The 23,595-nt window shown below is 44.0% G+C and overlaps 1 protein-coding gene across 2 annotated transcripts in view; it reads left to right on the top strand.

Annotated features, from left to right (window-relative positions):
• The window catches only part of nrp2a (neuropilin 2a), a 54,595-nt gene that overhangs the window by 12,453 nt on the left and 18,547 nt on the right, over positions 1–23,595 (top strand). For both annotated transcript variants that reach the window (XM_053615536.1, XM_053615537.1), the window contains exons 3-8: positions 5,459–5,640; positions 13,122–13,352; positions 15,513–15,668; positions 16,043–16,212; positions 16,695–16,850; positions 23,205–23,349. In XM_053615536.1, coding sequence (XP_053471511.1) covers positions 5,459–5,640; positions 13,122–13,352; positions 15,513–15,668; positions 16,043–16,212; positions 16,695–16,850; positions 23,205–23,349 — 1,040 coding nt within the window. The remainder of the gene's footprint in view (positions 1–5,458; positions 5,641–13,121; positions 13,353–15,512; positions 15,669–16,042; positions 16,213–16,694; positions 16,851–23,204; positions 23,350–23,595) is intronic.

Raw genomic sequence — 23,595 nt, 5'->3', positions numbered from 1 at the left:
GTGTTAGCATCCGCGTGTTGGTCAGGCATCCATGCCCAAATAGATGTCTAATCAGCCTCTTCTGGGCGTGGCCTGTCCAGCTTTTATTTTCATTCTGATGAGACCCGAATTAATCTACGTGCTCGGTTTTCCCACCGACTCCGTTCTCGATGCGTACGGTCGTTCTTCCGAGCTTTATCTTTCTTCGGAACGTCTCGCCTCGGATTTCCCCGAACGTTTTCGGATCGGTCCAGGCGGCTAAGAGTAGCTTTCTGACAGGAAAAGATCGTCCTACTGTGCAGTTTTGCAAGCTCGCGGTCATGCCTGTTTTTAGCTTGTCCATATTTAGCGGAGGTGCTAAGCTATCGACTCGCGAGTGTAAGGGAAGAAGGAACCGGGATCGATTACTTAACGAGGAATCGATCGCTCACGCGCCTTCAAGACCAGTGAGGTCAAAGCCGGCGACGTCGCTCATCGCGGACATGAGGGCTACAGCGTCACCGTATTTCTGCGGCTCGGCCGATTCCTCGATTGGCCCTCGCTCGCGTTTCTTCTTCCCGTGATCTTCAGGATTTATTCCCTTCATTCAACATTTACCCAGCACATGATCCTAATTATATCAAGCATCAGAGTTGATTGTTTATAAGTGGTAGAGTATGATAAATGGTAGCTTAGTCTAAAGTTGCGTTCATAACGGGTCAAGCTTCATAGTGTTTAACTCGATGCTAAAATTAACCTCAAGGTTTATACGTCTCGTGACGAGGATTGCTTATCGTATAAACATCCATCTGCAGCCTAAACCGAAGCAGAGCAACAAATTACTCAGGGAGCAAAGATACCAGAAACGTCTCATACGAGTAAAGTGCATTATTCAGCAAAGAATGAACTCTAAACGTGGAAATGGATGTGTTTTAGAACATCAGGAGCCCAAAAATGTGCTTCTGATAGCATCAAATGCGTTAAAAAAAACATCTGTTTGACCGGCCATAAAAGCTCACCCGTGGGAAATGTTGAAAACGTTACTACGTTCTTGTTCCCTGTGCCAAGTTTGAGTTCCATTTTTAACGCCCCAAGGTTCAACATGCGGGGAAAGAAAACACCTAATTCCTACTTCTGTTTTCATTTGTCGTGTTTGTTTAAACGCGACACATCATACAGTGACGCGACCTCGAGACGGTGAAGTATACTGTAGCACGTGCTACTCGTACCCTTCGTACCAGGGGAATTCATTACTGTGTACAGATAATACACGGTCTTTACAGAAGCAGGAAGTTTGTCGAAACAATGATGAAGTGCATCACTGATACCATGCTCATCTCATTTTGTATATATAATAATCACACACGAAAAACAAAAACAACAAAAAAAACGCTGACAGTACAATCAGGAATGGCGACAGTTTCCAAATACGGGCGATTCCAATATCTGTGGGAAAACGTCGTGTCTGCGTTTTTTGCCCGTTTTGTACCCTATACGAACCTTAATACGACAGAACGTTTCTCTGATGCATCTTCACTTCCACTTCCCGACACTAGTCGGTTTCTGGGAAACCAAAACATGGGACTGGGCAGCACCTGCCTTGAGAGTTAGCTATTAAATATAATAATCTGCCCAAACACACATGATGGAGATGAGTCAGCGTTCAGGACGGAGTCCCAGACGTGTGTCTTTACACTCCTACCGACGTAAAAATGCAACAGAAAAATGGCTGGGACATCCTCGCGAGTTGCCCCGTCCTGACGATCGATGGTGCTTGTGAAAGCCTGAGGCTTTTGTTTCTGTGGTCTGCCTCGCTCATCTGTAAGTGTCAGCTCCGGATCGGACGGAGAATGCGATTCGTTTCCCGGCCGGATTGAAGATGGCAGCTCTTCCCTTCCCGCAGGAATGCTCCCCGGCATCTACTTAATATTTCAGAGGCACTTATAGCTTATTAGGCGAGCCCCTGGAGGACGGCCATGCGGCTTTCTCTGCAGACTCTTAGCTTTATTTAATTTCAATTGTAGCTTCTCGACTGGCCGCCGGCTGGACTTGGAAGGGGTCTCGAAGCCGTTACTCTTAAAAGCATGACTGCAATGGGAATGTGGGGGCTGTAGTGGATGCCTTTTTTTTTTTCCTCCTTCTTTTTTTGAGGTGACGGATCTGACTCGAGGCTTGAAGTTCAAGCTGTAGAGACTGCGATTGATTCGCCGATAAACCAGATCTCGGTTTTCCATTTGTGCGGTCTAAACGAACGTTGCGTTGGTCAGCAGTATTTATGAGAATGGAAGGGGAAAAAATACACGTGCTGGTCGATGGTGATTTATGGAGCAGACGACTATGAAGGAGCTGAATGGATAATGAGCTGAGGTTGGTTCGTGTTACTCTCAGTGATGCTGGGAGGGTTGAAATCACACGTCTTTCCTTTTGGTTTAAAAATACATAAATAAACACGATGATCTGACCAACAACCGATCGCAACTCTAGATCAGGGGTGTCTAATCTTATCCTCAGAGGGCCGGTGTGGGTGCAGGTTTTCATTCCAACTCAGCAGGGCCTAGCCACACCTGATTCCACCTGTTCAATCAGTCGATCTTGGCTTTCAGTAGACTCAGGTGTGACTCCTGAGTCCTTGCTTGGAATGAAAACCTGCACCCACACCGGCACTTTCCGGATAAGATCGGACACCCCTGCTCTAGATAATAAGACAAGCACCATCTTTGTTTTTTTTTTTTGTTTGTTTTTTTTTTCTTCCACCAGATAAGATCATTTGGGGGTAGCTGGCGGTGGGTAGGGAATACGAGGTGTGAAAAATACGTCTGAAAAACATCGAAGGTGTGAAAGGCAATTAGCGGCCGAGGAGAAAGATATAAGCGAGGGAGTGATAGTAATTGCGAGGTGAAAGAAAGAAGGGGAAAAAAAGGTGTCTTTACATGAAACATTGGGACATTGGGACATCGCAATCGCGTGTCACGCGTACATACATCCGTGACGATTCCGGATTTAAAAAGCAACAGTGTGTGACAAAAGGCACTCTGGGAAACGCGTACACCTTTGCTTTTACGTCGAGTGTGATGTCAAATCGATATCAAGGCGGCAAAATAAACGTATGACCATCGCAGGTTTTTTTTTTAAACGCTAAGTACACTTCCCGTCTTTTCTGTTCCCACTATCAGGCGATGCTCTCCATAGCAAATCAAAGCCCCAAGGAGTCGGCTCGAGTCGGTCAATATGAAAGTTCGACACACTCGCTCATCGCTGCTAATCCACGCCGGCCAAGAGCCTCGGCAAAATCAATTACAACCTAATTACACTTGCACACGGTTTACAGGCTTTTATCCTCACTGTGTGTGTGTGTGTGTGTGTGTGTGTGTTTATATTCGGTATTCAGTCAGTGTGTCCATGCGTCATCCTGGAGTACCGAATAAAAAAAACAACACACTGCTTTTATGGGAAAATGTTCGACAGCAAAATGTACACGTTACATCTGACCGTTCGTTGGAAATCGCTGACGCTGGAGACTCATTCCGTGAACGTTAAACAAACGTCCCCTTACAGAAAAGGTCACCGTGTCGACATTTTTAAATCTGTTTATCTGGAGAGTCTACTGTACTGTACCAGCCCCTGTGTACGTTGTTACCATAGAAACGTTCGAAGCGCGTTAATATAAACCTTCGGAATACAGAATTCAACAGTGGCGTGGTGTGTGTGTGTGCGCGTGTGTGTGTGCGTGCGTGTTTATGTTTTGTATCCAATCCACTTCCAGAAGTAAAACATCTTGAGAGTCTAAATTAGCACTGGCGTACCTGAAGCCTCTGTTGGCGCCGGAGAACCTCCACCACACCTGTGCCTCCATGTCAGACCGAGCGGCCTTGTGTAGTGTCAGGTTTACACACACACACACACACACACACACACACACACACACACGCGCACGCACATTCCTGGGGTGACGTGCCGGAGCCAGCAGTTCTGCATGCAGCCAGCAGAAGAGTGTGCGGCCAAGGTGGGGGTGGGGGTGGTGGAAGGAGGTCAAAAATGTGTCTTGTCATGACTTTATCCTGTTTTGGCCTCGCTGGAGCATTGAACACATTTCACCACGGGGCAAAACCTCATGACCAACTGCCAGGAACAGGGGAACACTTACTTTTCCATAGTAAAATCTGGAAACTCCATTCATGGAGATTTATTCTTTTTTTTTTTTTTTTTTTTTACTGCACTGACAGGCACAAGTGTGTACAGCTAAACCTAAAATAAAAAAATAAAAAAAAAAACCTTAGTTTTTGATAGAAATCCATTCCTAATCGTTCTCAAAATAAATAATGAAGATCTTCGATGGATTCGCAAACGCCTTATTTTTAGCATGTGATCATTCTTCTTAGGAAGTGAGGCTTCTTAAAAATATTATCTGGGAAAAAATCAAAAAAAAAATCAATAGATATATACTATAAATAAGAGGATAATGGGTTTATGAATCCCTGATTGGACTATCTTGAGGACTTCATGGTTAGCGGTTTCGAACACGAGGCTAATTGGTGGTGAGTAGAAGCCGGGGTATTTTTGCCCGAGCTCCATTTTGGACTTGGTTAAACGGGGAAAAGGAGTGCTCCAATGCATTTTGACAGTTTCTTCAGATTAGCTTTTCCAATTAAGCTCCTAGACAGGATGGCACCTGGCAAAGTGTTGGTTAGGTTTGCGCAACTAAAAAAAAAAAAAAACCCCAAAAGAACCTTTTCCGCGTAAGGAATAAAACACACTGGGGTGGTGGTGAAGAAGTGGAGTTACTCTTACCACTTTTTATCCATTTAGAGCTACATATAATGTTGTCTAACCTTCACAAACTCTTCTCTTACCTTACGACTTTATCTCGGACTGTTTATCTAGTGATAAACGTATTAGAATTATTATAAAAGGTCAGAGCTGCTGTTGTAGAAGATGTAAAAGACAACCACACTACCTTCCAACCAATCCGAGTTGAGAATTGGACAGCGGGGGGGGTGTAGCCGGATATGTCCGAACGTGGACGGAACGAAGCGCTTTCGTGAGACAGCTGGATTCCGTCTTTTGTTTTTGAAGCGACAAGCAAGGAATGTGCTTTTGTTACGGGAAGGCAACTGGTAGCCGAGGGTCAAAGGTAATCCCGGGTCATATTCAAATAAGCCTTATTTAAACTTCTCTTGCCTTTGAAACAGTTGGTTCAAAAAGCCTCGAGGTTGTGTGTTTTTGCAAGTCTAGACTTTTGTAAACAAAACAAAAGTATTTGCTTCAGTTTTCCGTCTGGTTTTCTTTTGTCAGTGTGAAAGGATTAACTTTGATGTAAGGATGTAAGGAGATATTACCACTAGACCTACTTTAAGGGGTATGAGGGATACAAAATTTAAAACAAAACAAAAAAAACAAATCAGTCTTGCGTTGGACCCTGAAGAAAAAAAATAAGTATCCTAGTAAAACTGGTCACATGATCAGTTTAAGTAACCAGGAATCCGTTGCTTCTTTTCCCCAGGTATGACTTCATTGAGATTCGAGATGGGAACTCGGACTCGGCTGAACTTCTGGGGAGGCACTGCAGCAACATCGCTCCCCCAGCCATCATCTCCTCTGGCCCCGTGGTCCACATCAAGTTCGTGTCTGATTATGCTCACCAGGGTGCCGGGTTCTCACTGCGTTACGAGATCCACAAGACTGGTGAGTGAACTTCACCTTCCTCTTCAGGGTCTTGTTCACTAGACGTGAACATCTGGTGTAGGATCGATTTATTTGGGAAGCTCAACCGAAGAGCGTTTGTGCCGTCATCGTGAGATCGCGAGTTTGTCTGCAGACGATACCACAGCAATCCACGGACTGGGGTGCGAGAGCGCAAACCGTGCTCGGTGGGAAGGACGGCGATACTCTCTCTCCCACGGTCAATCAGAGCAACACTAACCAGTCGGAGGCAGTTGTAGTGGAAATTTAATAGTGGCAATAGTCAATTCACCAACTAGCATGTTTGTAGAATGTAGGAGGAAACCTGAGAACCTGGAGGAAAACCCAAGCTCAGGATCAAACACTACTTACTTTACTGAAAGGATACAAATAGCCTGTAAGGTCCTGACAACAAATGATTAAACTTCGAGGAAAGGTTCCTCGTTAGAAACCTAGAACCATCCAAACGAGCCACCGTTAACGCTTTTTATTGAACAGCGTAGAAATGAAGGATTATGAACATCATCATGCAATCTCCATGGATATCTGTGAAGATAACTGGATACACAGCGCCCTGCACTAATATTGCCACGAGAGCATTTTTTTTTTTTTTAACAAAAGATCAAAAGGTTAAACAATAACAACAATTTACCAAGGGTGCCAATATTAATGAAGGGCACTGTATACTGTATTATGCCCAAGATTTTGCAGACAATTCACTGAGATCTATTACCACCTCCCACCAACTCTTTTTTTTTGAGAGTCAAAATCAACATTTTCCAGTTAGCCTCATTATGCAAAAAAAAAAACCAAAAAAAACCCCACAACACTCTTGTCAGAGGAACCTTTTTCTCTTTTTCAAAAGGTCATAAGACCTCTGGCCCACCGCACGCCAGTCAGGCGCAGTGCTACACGTCCGCATAAAATTACCGTAATGCAATCCCAGACCAATTAAACATCAAGGGAAGGGGGTGATGAAAATAAACTGAGTTTAGGGGAAAAGGGAGGGGTGGAGAAGGGATGGATGGGGGTTGGTTTAAATGCTTAACTCTTTTCATCCCTCTGCAAACATGCAAGGAATGCCCGTATAATTGGACTCTGATCTCCCGTCCCTGGGGACGTGTACATTCTGCTCGTAGCCTGCGGATGCCAGACGGGGAAGTGGCACGGGACGACGGGTTACCGAGGGGAATTCACTTTTAAGAATAGAACACCGCACAAATACGGTCATGCATGTCAATGGGAACATCCAAGACTCTCAGTTTGGTAAGGTTTCCTCAGGGGTTCTCGGGTAGTTACGGTTTTGTCGCTGTATGAGAAGGGGTTCCGCTCGGATCAGGGAAACACCGTTGTACGGTCCTGTGTAGAACCATTCCAGGTTCCCCTAGAGTACAGAAACAACACGTTACTGAGCAGAATTGATTGGTTTATTTATCAGAATACGTGACTATACAAATACAGTCATGGTCGTCACGGTGAACATCCGAGACTTTCCTCAAGTCTTTTTTTTTTTTTTTTTGTGTAGTTCTTAATTTCCTAATGGATTCCACTTGGATTGGGGAAACACTGTTGTTGTACGGGCCTGTGTAGAACCTTCATGGGTTCTCCTGCAGTAGTGGGAGAATAAATGTTTTTCAGAATGAAGCCACACACACGTACGATCACGGGCGTCAATAACAACATCCCGGACTTTCAGTTAGGTAAGGATTCCTCAGAGGTTCTTTGGGAAGTTATGGCTTCTCTGCTTTCGCTTCGTGCAGGTTCTCCGAAGGATATTTAGATGGTTAACAGGTCTATGGTCGGATGGTTACAGAATCGTTAATGGTAGCCTGTAATATTTCGGGAAAGTGTATCGTGGCGTAATCACGATATAAATTTCCCAGCCCGGGTTCATGCTAGCTCCCAGGAAAACAATCCGAGGAACACACTTTTAAGAAGTGTGCGCTTCATAAGCCTTGTGTTAGAAATAAATCTTCATTGTTCAACTTAATTTAAACCTGGAGTTAAATGATATATGCTCAGCATCATGTCTTTTTTTTTTTTTTTTTTTTTTTTAGCTACTTACCAAAAGACCTAGAAATAGATTGGAAATGTGGGAACGACTCATTCTTTGAAATAGTGATGTCACTACCGAACAGGCCGGTATTTTCGTGGAGCGGCGTTACGAGCCACTGCTTCCAACCGCTCGCATAATGTGGTCCATTACTACGAGCATGATCGACAGACGTGGATTGCTCTTGCCGTTTTTGTGGGAAAAAGAAATCTGTGCTGTTCTCCTGGCCTGCTGACAATATGAAAAAGTGTGTGGGTGTGCACTTTGGTGACAGAGTGATGTGCGTGTGGGTGTGTTTGTGTCATCGTGTATGGTCGGCATATGTTCACTGTTTGACGGCTGTTCCCACTTTCCATGCTCCGGAAAGAAAAAAAAAAAAAAGCTGTTTATTTTCTGGTTTGTCGGATTTCAGGCCAAGGAGTTGCCTGAGCACTGCAGCTTACAAGCTACGGGTTGGAGAGGTTTGCAGACTGCTGGGCTGAACAGTCACATTCGGAGTTGTTTTTCCTCATAGAACGTGGGAGTGACGGCGTGACGGACTGAGTGTCCGTTTATGATGGGAAGCACATGTGCTTTTGAAAGATATAGGGATCCTTCATATTAAGCAGTCCTAAAGAGGTGTGGCTTTTCTGTACCTCTCTGGAAACAAGAACACCAAGTCATTGAACACGTGACGGATTGGGGAGGAAATCAACACTATTTTTTTTTTTTTTAACCATAGCTGGACCATCTGAACCCTGGGGAAGAAGCTTGCTTGCTCTTTTATTTTAATTCTGCTTGGATGTCTGGAATATGGCGTTGTGTAAAGAACTAAAGGACATCACTATCGATTTACTTCTAAGATATAGCCCAAACCAGTCGCATTTTCTGTTCATCACTAGTTTGGCAGAGCTGACGATTACCCGACAAAAACCGGGCCTCGAATCTTGTGCAAATTGGCTGCATCCTTTATCAGGAACCCGACTGTGTGACTGGATTTCATGATTGTAGCATCGGTCCCGGTCTAATGGTGCAAAAAAAAAACAAAAAACCCCGCTATATTTCTCTTTCCATCACAGTTTGGAGTCATTTTAGACCATCACAGGCATCGATTAGGTTTGGATAAACAGAATTAGGGGCGTTAGCACTCGCTGCCAAGTGTATTTTGGTGCCGTTCTACATTGGCTGAGTGGTGGAAAAGCTTGACAAGATGATGTGCATTCTTCTACCTACAGACAAGGCACTATAGATATTAGGCGTGTAACACAATGCCACTATCTGTATCTGTTTATTGCGCTTAATATCCATATCTGTAATCAGATTTAAAGCAGAAGTGAGCGTGGCTTAAATCCTAGCTCGGCTACGTCGCTCTAGTTCACAAGGTTATTTTTTTGAAACCCCACACTTACACAGTTATTATTTTTACTTCTGTCTGCTGGTATAAACAAACAAATAGTCTGACCGGACAGTTAGTAACGATGCGGTCATGTTGAAATGTCGAATGCGGTCATCGTCCGTCCTCCGAGCTTCATATCTGACCACTCATGGAAGTTAAAACCTCCAGGGACTTTTTGAACCATCCCACGGGACCCCAGTCCTGGTGCACCTCCATTTGGATCTGTTTAGATACAAAACAATCCATCTGTTCAATCTGAATGATATATTTTTTTCTATTTGATTACATCCCTAATAGGTGCAATGCCTTGTTGTTTTTTTTTTTTTTGTGTTATTTTTAGAGGGTATTGTGTGTATGTTATAGCATTTCCATTTCCGTGTGTTTCTATTATGTATCGTGTTATATATTTAATGTGCTTTCATACGGGTTGTGTTTTTAGCTTGACGTAATGTGGCCGCACTTTGGTACATCACATTTTTTAATGTGATTCATAAATAAATAAAATATACTTTACGCCCAGATTGCTAAGTATTTTGCCTTTGGTAGCAAATGGGAATTGGCAGATATTGGAAGAAAATTAGGTTAAGAAAATTCCCCGCTGACTTCTGAAAGCTCAGGGAAGGCAATAATTAAAAGCATTCAAGGATTTAACCTGTCACCCAATAGCCAGACTAATCTTGTTTATTTGTGACCCCCATTACTCATCCCTCTCGCCTAAAACCTTCTATCCTTCACTGGATTGTACGCCCCCCCTCCCCCCCCTCCATACAGCCCCCTGCCCCAGAGTTCCTCAGTCCCCCATCGTGTCCCCCCCCCCCCTGCCCCAAAAGAAAACCCTGCCCTCCCTTAATGCTCCCCATTTTCTGCCCTAGTTCCATCACACCAGATTTTAACCCTCTACCATGAGCGCATGCCACAGCGATGCTGCCCCACCCGCGGTGACGTGATCGTGACACTGTTGCCATGCTTCTTATCGGAAGACTTCCCGTCTTCAGGCCTATTGGCACTGCCATGGCATGAGTGTCATCACTTAAAAAGAACATAGGATGCTCCTGCCCTAAACCCCCCCCCCCACTCCTAGAGACCGTCTTATTCAGCCAGTGCATTTTCCTGCCACTCTAAACAACCACCACCTTGGATTTCTCGGTCTCCTTTGATTTCCTTTAACCCAGAACTTGCCATGTGAATTACCTGCACGCTAGTGGAAGTTCGACTCTGGACGAAATTCCTTTCTTACTTATTGCTGATGGAAAGCACGAAGTATTAAGAATTAAGTACGAATTAATAGCTGCCCCTGTTCTTTCATCCACCCAAAGTTGTACGCTCACTAAGGCAAGTTAATATCCTCCAGGGATGTCAGAAGTGTGCCATGTTCTATATGTGTCACCCAAACTTCTGGGTCAGGCATCCAGTGAGCACAAGTCTTGAACGGATTTTTGAACTTTTATTGCTTTTTATTTACTAAAACGTACTACTTTTTAATAACACATAAATGAATTACCAAGTAGGTGCATGGTGGATTAGTGGTTAGAATGTTTGCCTCACACTCCACTTTGGGGGTTCGTTTGCAAGTTCTCCCCATGCTTTGGGGTTTCCGTCGGGTACGCCGGTGTCCTCCAAAAGTCCAAAAACATGCGTTGTAGGCTGATTAGCTTTTCCAGATTGTCCGTAGTGTGTGCGCGAGTGTGTGATTGTGCCCTGCGATGGGTTGGCACCCCATCCTGGGTGTCCCCCGAGTCCCCTGTGAGTCCCCAGGCTCCCTGCAACCCTGTGTAGGATAAGCGCTGTAGAAAATGGATGAATGGATGAACTACCGAGAGCACACTATTGAGAACCCAGCAGCTGAATTCTGGAAAATCAGCAAAAGGGACACAAAAATAAATATTCCAGTTCAGCACTAGTACAAAATTTCACCATGTGAAGGGTCACAAGTATTTCAGAAATCCGAGTACGAGTATAATAAAGAACCGGTGTGTTGTCGGAGAAATCTGAACAAGATTCTTGGGAGTGGGTTCAGGAATTCAAACTCTACGAGCACAAGGCTACTTATTTTCACTTATTACAGCGGTCATGCATCACGAGTGACGACGTTCTGTTCGTGGTTTCGAGAGTCATTCTTACAGCTCCTTCTTCCTCCCTAGTAAGCAGCTATAAATCTTCTCTCACAGATCAGGGAAGCAGGGAAAGGAATCTATGTGGAGCGTACAGGCGCTCAAAATGTATCTACCCGACAACTCGCCGTTTTTCCTAGCCACGCCTCCCGAATGCCAAACTGTCATTCGCTGTGCCAGAAGCAGGTAGGGGGCATGTCCTGGGCCTGAGGAGTAAGCATGCACATTGTAGCGTGTTCATAAACATGAACTAATGAGCTCATGCACGCACGTATGGTGCCGTCTCATGATGTTGGCATGCGCGGCGAGGTCAAAGGCAGGAAGCAGAGAGAGAAATGGGGTAATGGAAGAAGACTTTGACAAGATGGCCTAATTCTGGAGGGGATCACAGTCTGGCACGTTCTGTCCCATTAAAAAAACGGAAAAAAAAAAAAGATCACACGAACATAACTAAGGCCTAGTGTTTACCAAAAAACGAATACATGTTCACTAAAAACAGTATAACGTAGGTGTTATAACGTATGTAACAGCGCTACAGAATTCTCCATTCCGATTGGCCGGAAGGACTTTACGCTTTCTCTGTAACGTAAACGACTGTTTATAAGCTGCTGTAACATAAGTGAGGACAACAACTTGTCCCGCTGACGTTCCCCAACATTAAATCTAACTATAAATGTCATTTCTGTAATAAATATAAAATCGTAATCATTTGTAAATTGACATGAGAACACGGACTAACTTTCTTCCATGATAATAAATGTAATTATAGAAGGCATAAAAGTATGATGTGTGTGTGTGTGTGTGTGTGTGTGTGTGGACATTCTAATGGAGAGTGTGTGTGAGCGTGATTACGTATTCTAATGCATGGGTGTGCAAGCACAGTTCCCGTTCGGTACTAAAGGAAAGAGCTCTGGAATTGGCACCATGTGGGGAAATAAATAAATAAACAAACAGTTAGACAAACGAACATGTAAATAGCGATATGGACAGACAGTGAGACGAGTGATCCCGCTAGGTCACGGGGCACAGTGTATCTGCATCATCGTACATGCAGATGTCCATACACACACACACACACACACACACACACACCACAGTAACTAAGGACGTGTGTTGCATCTCCAGGTGAAAGCAAGGCATGCTGGGAAGCGTGTATGGGCCGTTCAGCTGCCAGAGCTCAGGGTGCATAAATTTGCATAGCTGATGTGCTACAAGCTCCCGCTGCCTCCAGTTTCGACTTGTTTGTTTTATTGTTCGTCTCTGCCTCCTGATCTCTCGTTCTCTCTCACTCACTGCTCTCTTTTTCCCCATTAAGTGCCCCCCCCCACCTCTCTGTACACCGAACAGGAGCATCGGCACGACCAAAAAGGAACACATGCAAACGCTCAAAGGCCAAAAATCACATCACGCTTCGATCGTGTGGCATTTTCTTCACGGGACCTGTGCAGAAAAGGATGCGTATTTAAGCGACAGTGTATCATAGAGCTTTGACTGATGAGTAATTTAGACTAAACACCACCTAACCCTAAGATGTATATCAAGACAAGTACACATGAAATATAATTCAGAGTGAAAGCAAAAATGCAGAAAAATGAAGGATTTTTTTTTTTTATACAGTCCTTTTCTAAATTGCTTGTCGAAATATCTCTCCTAGAAACCAGGAAATGTTTCCACATGGCTGATGTTTTCAACCAACTAAAAAGATTACTATTGTGAAATGGGGAAAAGGAGGCGGGGCTATCCAGGGGTCGTCAGAGTTCAAAACACTTGCACAGCTATCAGATCATTCCAGATTCATATGTCGTCAATTGGCTCATCCTCCAATTATTTATAGTGGAGTGTTTTGGCATAGTTTTGAATGATAATTCCTGCTCCCCAAAAATTCCTAAACATTGGCAGGCCTGCGTATTTACTTTGAAATCTTCCACATTTTTGTGCCTTCCAGGTTCGGAACATTGTTTCCGGAATTTCACGGCAGCGACCGGCCTGATCGAGTCGCCCGACTTCCCGGACAAGTACCCTCACAACCTGGAATGCTCCTACATCATCATCGCCCCTCCTCAGACAGAGGTTACCCTCACCTTCAAGACCTTCGACCTGGAGAACGACCCTCTGCTGATGACGGAGACCGAGTGCAAATACGACTGGCTGGAAGTGTGGGATGGACTGCCCCAGGGTGAGCTCCTAAATGAATAGCATAGCTTGTGGTGTACAGATGATGATGGATTGGGTTGAGTGGCGCTTTAAATGTCCTCCGGAAAAGGACGCCATGCTTGAAAGGCTTGTTGTTGCCAATTAAATTTATGCTCAGAATCCAGAATCATCCAGAACATAAGCATTCACAAATCCAGAAATTATTGCTACGTTTCATTTCCCAATCTTGAGGTATTTTCTGTAGAACCACCACTGCAATCTCACCTCACAGGCCGAGGTAAATGTCTGTAAAAGGTTACACTGCCTGAAAGGCTCGTTTTGCCAGTTCTCTTCGTGGATCCAGAGACTGTTATGGTTAGGTAGATCTAGAATAACTGGATTACCAGGTCACCATGCTTGAAAGGCTTGTTTTGCTGAATAAAATTTATGTTCAGAATCAAACATTCATCGATCCAGGAACCAAGCTATGGTTAGCTATGGTTTCATAATATTGAGGTATTTTCTGCAGGACAGTCTTCTCGCCTCTTACACTACATGATCTATGGTCTTCAGAGTGGGTGTCAAGTGTTCGCAGTAGCTCAAGGTCTCAGGAATCCCCGCTCACGATCAAGTATTGACACCTCCACAGGGCCAGGAACTTCCTCAATGACTTATTTCCTGTTTTCTCCATCTCATGCTGAAGTCACTCCCCTTCGTGTGCTCTCTCCCACCTCGGGTCATTCTTATCGGAGGACGCTTTTCCTTCTTTGGAAGTGAAGAGGAGTGATTTATCTTTCTGTTTACTGTAGAGCGCGGAGATAAGGAGCAGGAGATGTTTGTGCTGGTCTCAAATGAGGCAAGCGTGTGGGTGTCAGAACAGTTTGTGAAATTCGCTAGTTTAAGCGAATCCGTGGAGATCTCACGGATGGGCAGGAAACTTTGCATTTTATAAATCAAGGGCGACAGACAAGGCACACCAACCAACAATAAAAATGAGTGGTTTGACTTAAACCACTGTGGGATCCCAACAACTCTCGACAATCAAAAACGTAAACTGATGGTGGTCCAAATTCTCACGGACAAGGCACTTTCTACCTGATCTAAACAAATGGATCGTGGATAGATCTGAGGGGGAAGGAATTAAGAGGAGAACTTAGGGAAGGGAAAATGAACCCAAGTTCATTTCAGTGAGAATAGAAAGACTTCATCATCCATCTTAAAGAAACAGAAGAGCAATTCACTGCTGAGGATATTCTGGAATTACTTCTACATTCATACGTTTAGCTTTGCGTCACTGATCTTAGGTCCAGGTTTATGGCCACGTGGGGGTGTTAGCTGTTGCCTTTGAAATCTGCCTAGTCATGCTAACTGTCCTACTCGATCACAATGAACCCTGTTGATGTAAGCCACACGATCCTGCTAACATGCGTCAGATGAAAAAGCTGTGGCCATCAAATACGTTATAAGGAGGGGATAAGGAGTACGGCTACACGGTTTCTTCCCCTTACCACGAGTCCGAGTCAGCATTAATGCATTAACTAGAAATCTCACACTTTATGGTTCATTCATGTTAGCCTGTACAACCAAAATATGAGACTGGGCAGCACACTGGAGACCTCCCTTGCTCAACGGGCTAGCTCATTTATAACTTGTCCATCTTTGCTCGGTTCCCTTGAAGGAGAGCTGTAATCAGTCCTCTTGCAGTGTGAAAGCAAATTAGACCTGGCTTTATATCCAAATCAATAAGAAGTCATTTGCTTCTGTATTAGCAGGGTGTTTTGGTCCATATAGGAACGAGCTTGTGCCATTAATTATAAACACCACTGGCTGATTAAGCCTTATTTCTTTCATTTAAAGCCCTAAAGCATTTCCTTCTCCTCAAGACAGGCTAAGATTGAGGACCTAATTGTTGAACTGGATAACCGTTTGCACGTTTTTGGTAGACTCTCCTGAATGCAAATTCATGGGAATGTATTAACGTTTTGGGAAATTTTTGAACTGTTAAGTTTGGGCGTAGGCTTTTCTACATTTTTGAGCAACGTACTGTATTTTGATACAGTGGACCGATCTATTGCATTAGATCAGATCGGATCAGGTTGTCCCAGAAGATGGGGACAGGGTAAGGTTAGTTGGGCTTGGAGAAGGTTTGGAGGAACCGCCTCTAAGATTGTGATTCACCTTTTAAAAACTTTTTCCGGCACAGTTTCGCCACTGATTGGCCGATATTGTGGCATGAAGATCCCTCCGGAGATCGTGTCCTCCACGGGTCTCCTGTCTCTCTCCTTTCACACCGACATGGCGGTGGCCAAAGATGGCTTCTCTGCACGCTACAACATGACTCGTAAAGACGTTACTGACAGTAAGTGTGATGTGTTTCCGTCATTCTCATTTATAGAGTCATTTATTATTTGTAAACGCACCGTTTTAATAGAACTACCCGCAGAATCGGAGCGTCTGAGTAGCAATGTGTATCATTTATCAGTTTCTTCTCTTTATTCTAACCATGTCAGCATCTTCCCTTTTTCCTGTTTCAGCTAATGGCCGTGAAAGCAAATCTTCGCTCGCTTCCTGTCTCTCTCTCTCTCTCTCTCTCTCTCTCTCTCTCTTTCTCCCTTGCGACCTGTTGACACGGTCTTGTCTTTTCAATGGTAACACAATCCCGTCCTTACCCGTCGTCCCAACTGTTGATGGCTCCTCATTCACTTGCCTTACCTTTGTCCCTCTCGTCCCCAGGCTTCCACTGCAACACTGTGTTTGGCATGGAGTCAGGAAAGATCTTGGATGAGCAGATTTCCGCCTCGTCCTCGTTCTACGACAGCCGCTGGCTTCCTCGCATGGCCCGTCTCAACAACGAGGACAATGCCTGGACACCTGCAGAGGACAGCAACAAGGAGTACATTCAGGTTACGATCACACAAACACCGTTAAGCCTCCGCCGCACTCCCTGAGCCCCGTGTTTGTTGTCTCTGCCGGGAGTGGTGATGCGTGGAGAACCCTGCTATATCTCTAAACGCCGTGTGATGGATGAGGGCACTCTTTCAGAATACACGCTTATCAGTTTCTCCAGCACCATTGATTTTAGATCCCTGCCTTCGTGTGTGCTTGGAATTTTTGACATCGTCCCCTCTGCAGAGCGATGCTGGTGCCTGGAATGCCTGTGAATCCTCATGTTTTGTTTTTGGTGGATCAGAATCACCGTGTGCTGAGATTATTCTCCTGCAGGAGAACAAACAGAAATCATCACTGACGCTTCGGTCATTAAGGCTGTAGTGTGTTGCTGCTGCTGTTGATCGTGACGTCAGATAAATTAACAGTAGTAGACTGAAGACGCTTAAGATTGAAGAAAGAGTGGTGCTCTCTTTTTCACTAATGTTCTTCCTCTCAGGTGGACCTACACTTCCTGAAGGTTCTAACGGGGATCGCCACACAGGGCGCCATCTCGAAGGAGACGCAGAAGTCCTACTATGTCACCACCTTCAAGCTGGAAGTCAGCACGAACGGAGAAGACTGGATGATGTATCGCCATGGCAAGAACCACAAGGTAAGCAAAGAACCTTTTGATCTTGGCTCCAGAAACCTGCAGGCCACGTCGGAGCCGTGGGAACTGCTTATCAGTGCAACGAGAACCAGACGGAGAGAAAATCGAACGTGTGGACGCGTTACTGTTTAACACTAAAGCTGAAACAATGTTTGGGGGTGTTTGGTTCGGTGACCTAAAGTGAGCATGGAAGAGGAAGTAACAGTTCTGGATTTAATTGACGCTGCCGTTGATGACCGAGCCGTAATGACCTTTGGGAGCCGTGACCTCAGTCGCAGGTGACCTTTGCATTGGTCCGTCGACAGAGAAAGTGACATGGGAACAGGTTGAGGGATGGTTATCTGGCAAACGGGGAACAATAGGGCCCTTTGTGCGCTGTTATCTCTAAAGGCCATTCGTCACCGCCGTGCGCTAACGGCTATAACCACACCTGCACGACCGGTCACACACGTGCACCTGGGTTTGCGTGGACCCCAAGCGTATGAGAGGGTGGTTTGTGTGTGCGTCTGTGTTAGAGTTTAACATTTGATCATTGGCGCCGGAGTGCTATTCATGAATCCTAACCAAAAATGTAATGTTTTTGGATCTTTCCAGAATAAATTGTTCTTGATGGAATGCTTCCATCCTCTTGTATTTAGCTCAACCGAGCAAGATCTTACCAGCTTTTACATTTATACACGGTTGGAATCAAATTACCTGCACTATCCCTCTGACGGCGAGGAGCTTTCAGCAAAACGATTTCAAAATAAAAAACCATGTAGAAAAACTACGATTGATATCACTTATTTAATGCCTGAAAAAAAAACAAACAAACACCCCATTTAACATTGAAAAGAAATGGAAAACGTCTGTAAATATGTTTACGGTTTAAAAACTTCAGGACAAATCTGCTGCTTCCAGTCAGTTTGTGATCATTCAAAATGATATAAAACGATATCGCGATATGCGTGATACTCATGCACTAAATTAACTGGAGTTCTAGGCTTGGCTAGATTCGAGGGAACTTGGATACGTTGGGAAAGTTCCTCGTATTCAGAGTTGGGTTATGCACGCCATTCGGTTGATTTTCTGACCACACCATTCAGGTTATCATCATCATCATCATCATCCTCTGAGTATTTCAATCCCCTGAGATTTTTCTTGAGTAGGAACATCCAAAGTGCCCCCCCCCCGAGGTTTTTTTTATTGTCGTGGTAGACGTGTCCACTATTTCACGTCCACTGTTCTCATCTAAAGGAAAGGACAGAAAAGCCTGTAAACAGTCCATTTGTGTGTTTCACCTGCAGCTTGTATACCAAATTGTCAACGGGATACCTCAAGTCCGAATGCTCGTCCCTCTCTTATTCCTGAATTCGCTCGCCCAGTCGACGTTTCCCCAAATGGGAAATTCTCAGGACGCACACAATGCACGGATGCAATTATAGACTTCCTTTTACAGTCAAGCAGATGATCGGACTTTGCACGAGCTAATGAATTGTTTGCCCCTGCGAGCTCTCACATATACGTGTGCGTAATCTAGCATAAACACACATCGATCATGAGTCACCGATTGTCTAATGTATGTACTGTATATACACGAAAAGGTCACGAATGACTCCAAAATCAATCCGTCACGGACGTACACACGGACGGATAAAAGACTTCCGAAAAGGAGAAAGTTCTCGCAGGAACTCGGCTGTTTGTTATCGAAAATTCCTCCGAATCCATCTTACAAGGCATGCAATTTATCTGTCACATGCTCCGGGCTGGAGAAAGAAACGGCATACGAAGCAATTTCATCTCTCTCCTCGGTTCCTGTGCCAGAGAGCGGAAGTATGAAGGCGGAGTAATGGAGAGAGTTATTGTCATTTTTTACACTCGGTGACACAAAGCTCGACGAGAAACGCAGTTCTCTACAGAGTATCTGAATATATGAGATATACGTTCGTGTGTATGTGTGTGTGTGTGTGTGTGTGTGCGTACGCGCTTGCTCTCACACACACACACACACACACACACACACACATACACACACACACGTACGCACAGACCCAATTTCTCATCTGCATGACTCTGGCAAACGGCCAAGTGAAACCAGCTCGACATCTTCATCTGAGCGGAGATGGTGGAGGGAGGGAAAGCGAGGAAAAAGAGAGAAAGGGGATGAAAAGAAAGTCAGTCCAAAATAATGTCTTGACCAGACCGGCTTGTAGCGCATCTCCCCCTGGTGTCGTTAAACGTGGCGCAAGAGTTTGAAGAAAGAGTGAGCGGAAACTCTTACCATCTGCACCGACCCTCGTTTGTTGCTTCTTTTCTTCCTAACCCCCACCACCCCCCATCACCACCACCCAACCCCCCCGTGTTTTTTACGCCAATACGATACTTTTTTTTTTTTTTTTTTAAATCTCCGGTTTTGGAGGTTTTCTCCTTTTTAAAATTTCACAGTTCGGCACTCCTGGGAAAACTATTACAAGGTTTAATGACACATCCTGTACTAGTCTCGTGTTCATCCAATCAACTGCTTTCTAGAATGCATGCCCCGCCCACACTGTGCTGTTGAACGTACTTCGTTCGGGTCTCAAAGTCGTACGGAACCAAAGCACAGGAGATCAGATTTCATGTCCCGGGTATTCGTTTTTTTTTTTTTTTTTTTTTTTTAATTTTTATTCAGAGTTGCCTGGCAGACAAAAAAAAAACAAAAACAAAACCCTACTGACTTTCTCAAAACAAAAATTTCTCATTTAACTTTATCAAGCTAACTAGCTTAGCATACCACTATATTAGCTACCACATTTAAGCTTAGCAAAATCTTAAATATATATATATATATTTTTTTTCCATTGAACCGTGATACGATATTCTCGCCGTAGGTCTGACGAGTCCAGATCGTGTCGAGACTTATGAAGCATGATGGCGTCGTTATAATTATTTTATGACCTGTCACTAGTTCGGACACGACACCGCAGCCTGAATTATTCAGCCTATTCCAGCTAGTTGTTTCCGTTTGAATGGACAGATGCCAGAGTACGTGCTGTCGTCAGGCAGATTTCGGAAACGGCTTAAAAAAACAGAACGTACTAAAACAAAATGTATCAGACCGACTCGGGTAACAGTCTAGCATTTCTTTCTTACATGGTTTCTTTTCTGACGTGAGTCATTATACAAAACGTGGTTGACGAGTATCCATAATCATGGATACTAACGAACAGAATCAACGTTGTTGCCATTAATAATTTACTCTCAAGCCAGCATTTGTGTACCGGCGTCGTATTGTCAGTACAATATCGCAAAATATTTATAAATAAATAAAAAAATAAAAATGAATGAACGGAACTCGCTGTTCTTCGCTTTTCATCTTCGGAAAATTCCGGAATATTCCAAATGTTTCAGAAGTCTGAACGTGTTCAGGTAACAGGTTTATACATATCTCAATTATATATAAAAGTTGTAAAACCTTACACGACTCCCGAACGTCTCAGGTCTCATTTTTGTAACTAATTAACCTTTGACCTCGGCAATTAGACATATTGGTGCAGGTCAAAGACCACGATGGAGGTATTTTCTGGAATCTGTGAGCTCCAGGGGAAGTAAAGGAGAGCCCAAGAGCTTTCAGTAATCCGAGTCTTCTGTGTTGAAGCTGTATTCCGTTTCATTCGTATTTTCCCCAAACCGTCAGCTTTAACAGGAGGAACTTTTCCCACTAGAGACCAGCTGAATGTCCCCCACAAGGTCAATTTACAGCACAAAAACGTTGTTTTCTGTTACCTTTTCTTTCAGGATTTTTTTTTAAAAATAATTTTTGTTCTTTTACTACTCATACTTGTCTATTTATTTGTAGATAATTTTTTATACTTTATTCCATTATTACACACCGTTTCACCTTATTCATGTTGTTCCTATTTCTTTATTCACCCCCCCCCCATTATTACACACGGTTTCACTTCTTAACGTTCTTATTTCAAATCTCTACGCTTTTTTTTTTCTAATGTATTTTTGAAAATTTTCTCCCAGTATTACACACAATTTTCATCTTATTAAAATGTTCTTGTTTATATTTAAATCTTATTTTCATTGTGTATTATTACACACCATTTTATTCCTCGAATACCCCCCCCCCGCCCTTATTACACACCATTTTATTCCTCGAATATCCCCCCCCGCACTTATTACACACCATTTTATTCCTCGAATACCCCCCCCGCACTTATTACACACCATTTTATTCCTCGAATACCCCCCCCGCACTTATTACACACCATTTTATTCCTCGAATATCCCCCCCGCACTTATTACACACCATTTTATTCCTCGAATATCCCCCCCCCGCACTTATTACACACCATTTTATTCCTCGAATATCCCCCCCGCACTTATTACACACCATTTTATTCCTCGAATATCCCCCCCGCACTTATTACACACCATTTTATTCCTCGAATACCCCCCCCGCACTTATTACACACCATTTTATTCCTCGAATATCCCCCCCCCCCGCACTTATTACACACCATTTTATTCCTCGAATATCCCCCCCGCACTTATTACACACCATTTTATTCCTCGAATATCCCCCCCGCACTTATTACACACCATTTTATTCCTCGAATATCCCCCCTGCACTTATTACACACCATTTTATTCCTCGAATATCCCCCCCGCACTTATTACACACCATTTTATTCCTCGAATATCCCCCCCCCCGCACTTATTACACACCATTTTATTCCTCGAATATCCCCCCCGCACTTATTACACACCATTTTATTCCTCGAATATCCCCCCCCCGCACTTATTACACACCATTTTATTCCTCGAATATCCCCCCCGCACTTATTACACACCATTTTATTCCTCGAATATCCCCCCCCCCGCACTTATTACACACCATTTTATTCCTCGAATATCCCCCCCCACACTTATTACACACCATTTTATTCCTCGAATATCCCCCCTGCACTTATTACACACCATTTTATTCCTCGAATATCCCCCCCGCACTTATTATACACCATTTTATTCCTCGAATATCCCCCCCGCACTTATTACACACCATTTTATTCCTCGAATATCCCCCCCCCGCACTTATTACACACCATTTTATTCCTCGAATATCCCCCCCCCGCACTTATTACACACCATTTTATTCCTCGAATATCCCCCCCCCCGCACTTATTACACACCATTTTATTCCTCGAATATCCCCCCCGCACTTATTACACACCATTTTATTCCTCGAATATCCCCCCCCCCGCACTTATTACACACCATTTTATTCCTCGAATATCCCCCCCCACACTTATTACACACCATTTTATTCCTCGAATATCCCCCCTGCACTTATTACACACCATTTTATTCCTCGAATATCCCCCCCGCACTTATTATACACCATTTTATTCCTCGAATATCCCCCCCGCACTTATTACACACCATTTTATTCCTCGAATATCCCCCCCCCGCACTTATTACACACCATTTTATTCCTCGAATATCCCCCCCCCGCACTTATTACACACCATTTTATTCCTCGAATATCCCCCCCCCGCACTTATTACACACCATTTTATTCCTCGAATATCCCCCCCCGCACTTATTACACACCATTTTATTCCTCGAAGAATTTTTTCTTACTGTTTACCCCATTATTACACACTATTCCATTTGTCTTGATCGTGTTCTTTTTTTTCTTCTTTCCTACTTTAAATCCCCCCCCTCCATTTTTTCCTTATTTACTTCGTCATTCGTCTTATTGGTGTTCTTACTTTAATTCATTTCCATTTCCATCATTACACACCATCTCATATGGCTAATGTTCTTATTTCACCTTTATCCTGAAGATCTGGATTATGTGACCCTCATCACTTCCTCATTCAGTGGAGTTCATACTGTAAGATTTAATACCAGTTTAACAGCCTGGCATTTTATTTCTTCATGGGAACGTTCCCCTTATCGGTTTTCGCTTCCCCCTATTCTGCAGTCTTATCTCGGTCTTATCGTTCTTCACGGTGAAGTATGAGAGAGATAAAGTGAAATGTATGTTGTTGTAGTAAATTCACACAAACTTGCTGGGTTTCTCTCAACGTCCGTTAAAACCCTTGAGGAAGTACGGAAACTTCCGAAAGCAATGAGTTCCAGAAACCGATGATTCGGACCGGATGTGGCGTCGAGCCACTCGGCGACGAGCGTTTTATTAATAAATCACATTGTATACAGATCAGGATGTGAGTCATGGCAACACCAAACACAGGATATCATGCGTGCTTCATGTTTTTATTCCTCATGAATAAGAGGAAGAGGAGACGAGTATTTCAGGTTTATTTTGTAAACCCGAGACGTTAAGCTTCAGCTAAGCTTGTGTTGTCTTTTTCTCTATTACAGATATTCCATGCTAACACGGACCCTTCGGAAGTGGTGCTGAACCGCATTCCTCAGCCCACCCTGGCCCGCTTCGTCCGCATCAGACCCCAGACGTGGAAGAACGGCATCGCTTTGCGCTTCGAGCTCTATGGCTGCCAGATCACAGGTGTGTGTGTATGTTCATGTATTTGACCATGAGTCTAAATCTGCGAATCTCTAAACACCAAGAGCTCTTTCACATATGGAGGGTGTTCGAACAGAACTCTGGTGTGTTCTCCGGGTCTTTAGGCAGGTTCCGGGTCCGAGATAGTCTGAGCGACGTGGTTCTCGGTCTCCTTCCAAGTGAACTTTAGCGAGAAAGCGATTCGATTCGGAATCGACTCACTTCCTGCAGTGAGTCGATTCAGTCAAA

Source organism: Ictalurus furcatus, chromosome 26 (genome assembly GCF_023375685.1).
Source record: "Ictalurus furcatus strain D&B chromosome 26, Billie_1.0, whole genome shotgun sequence".
NCBI lineage: Eukaryota > Metazoa > Chordata > Actinopteri > Siluriformes > Ictaluridae > Ictalurus > Ictalurus furcatus.
Note: the sequence above shows the minus strand (reverse complement) of the source record. Positions and strands in the feature narration are given on the sequence as shown.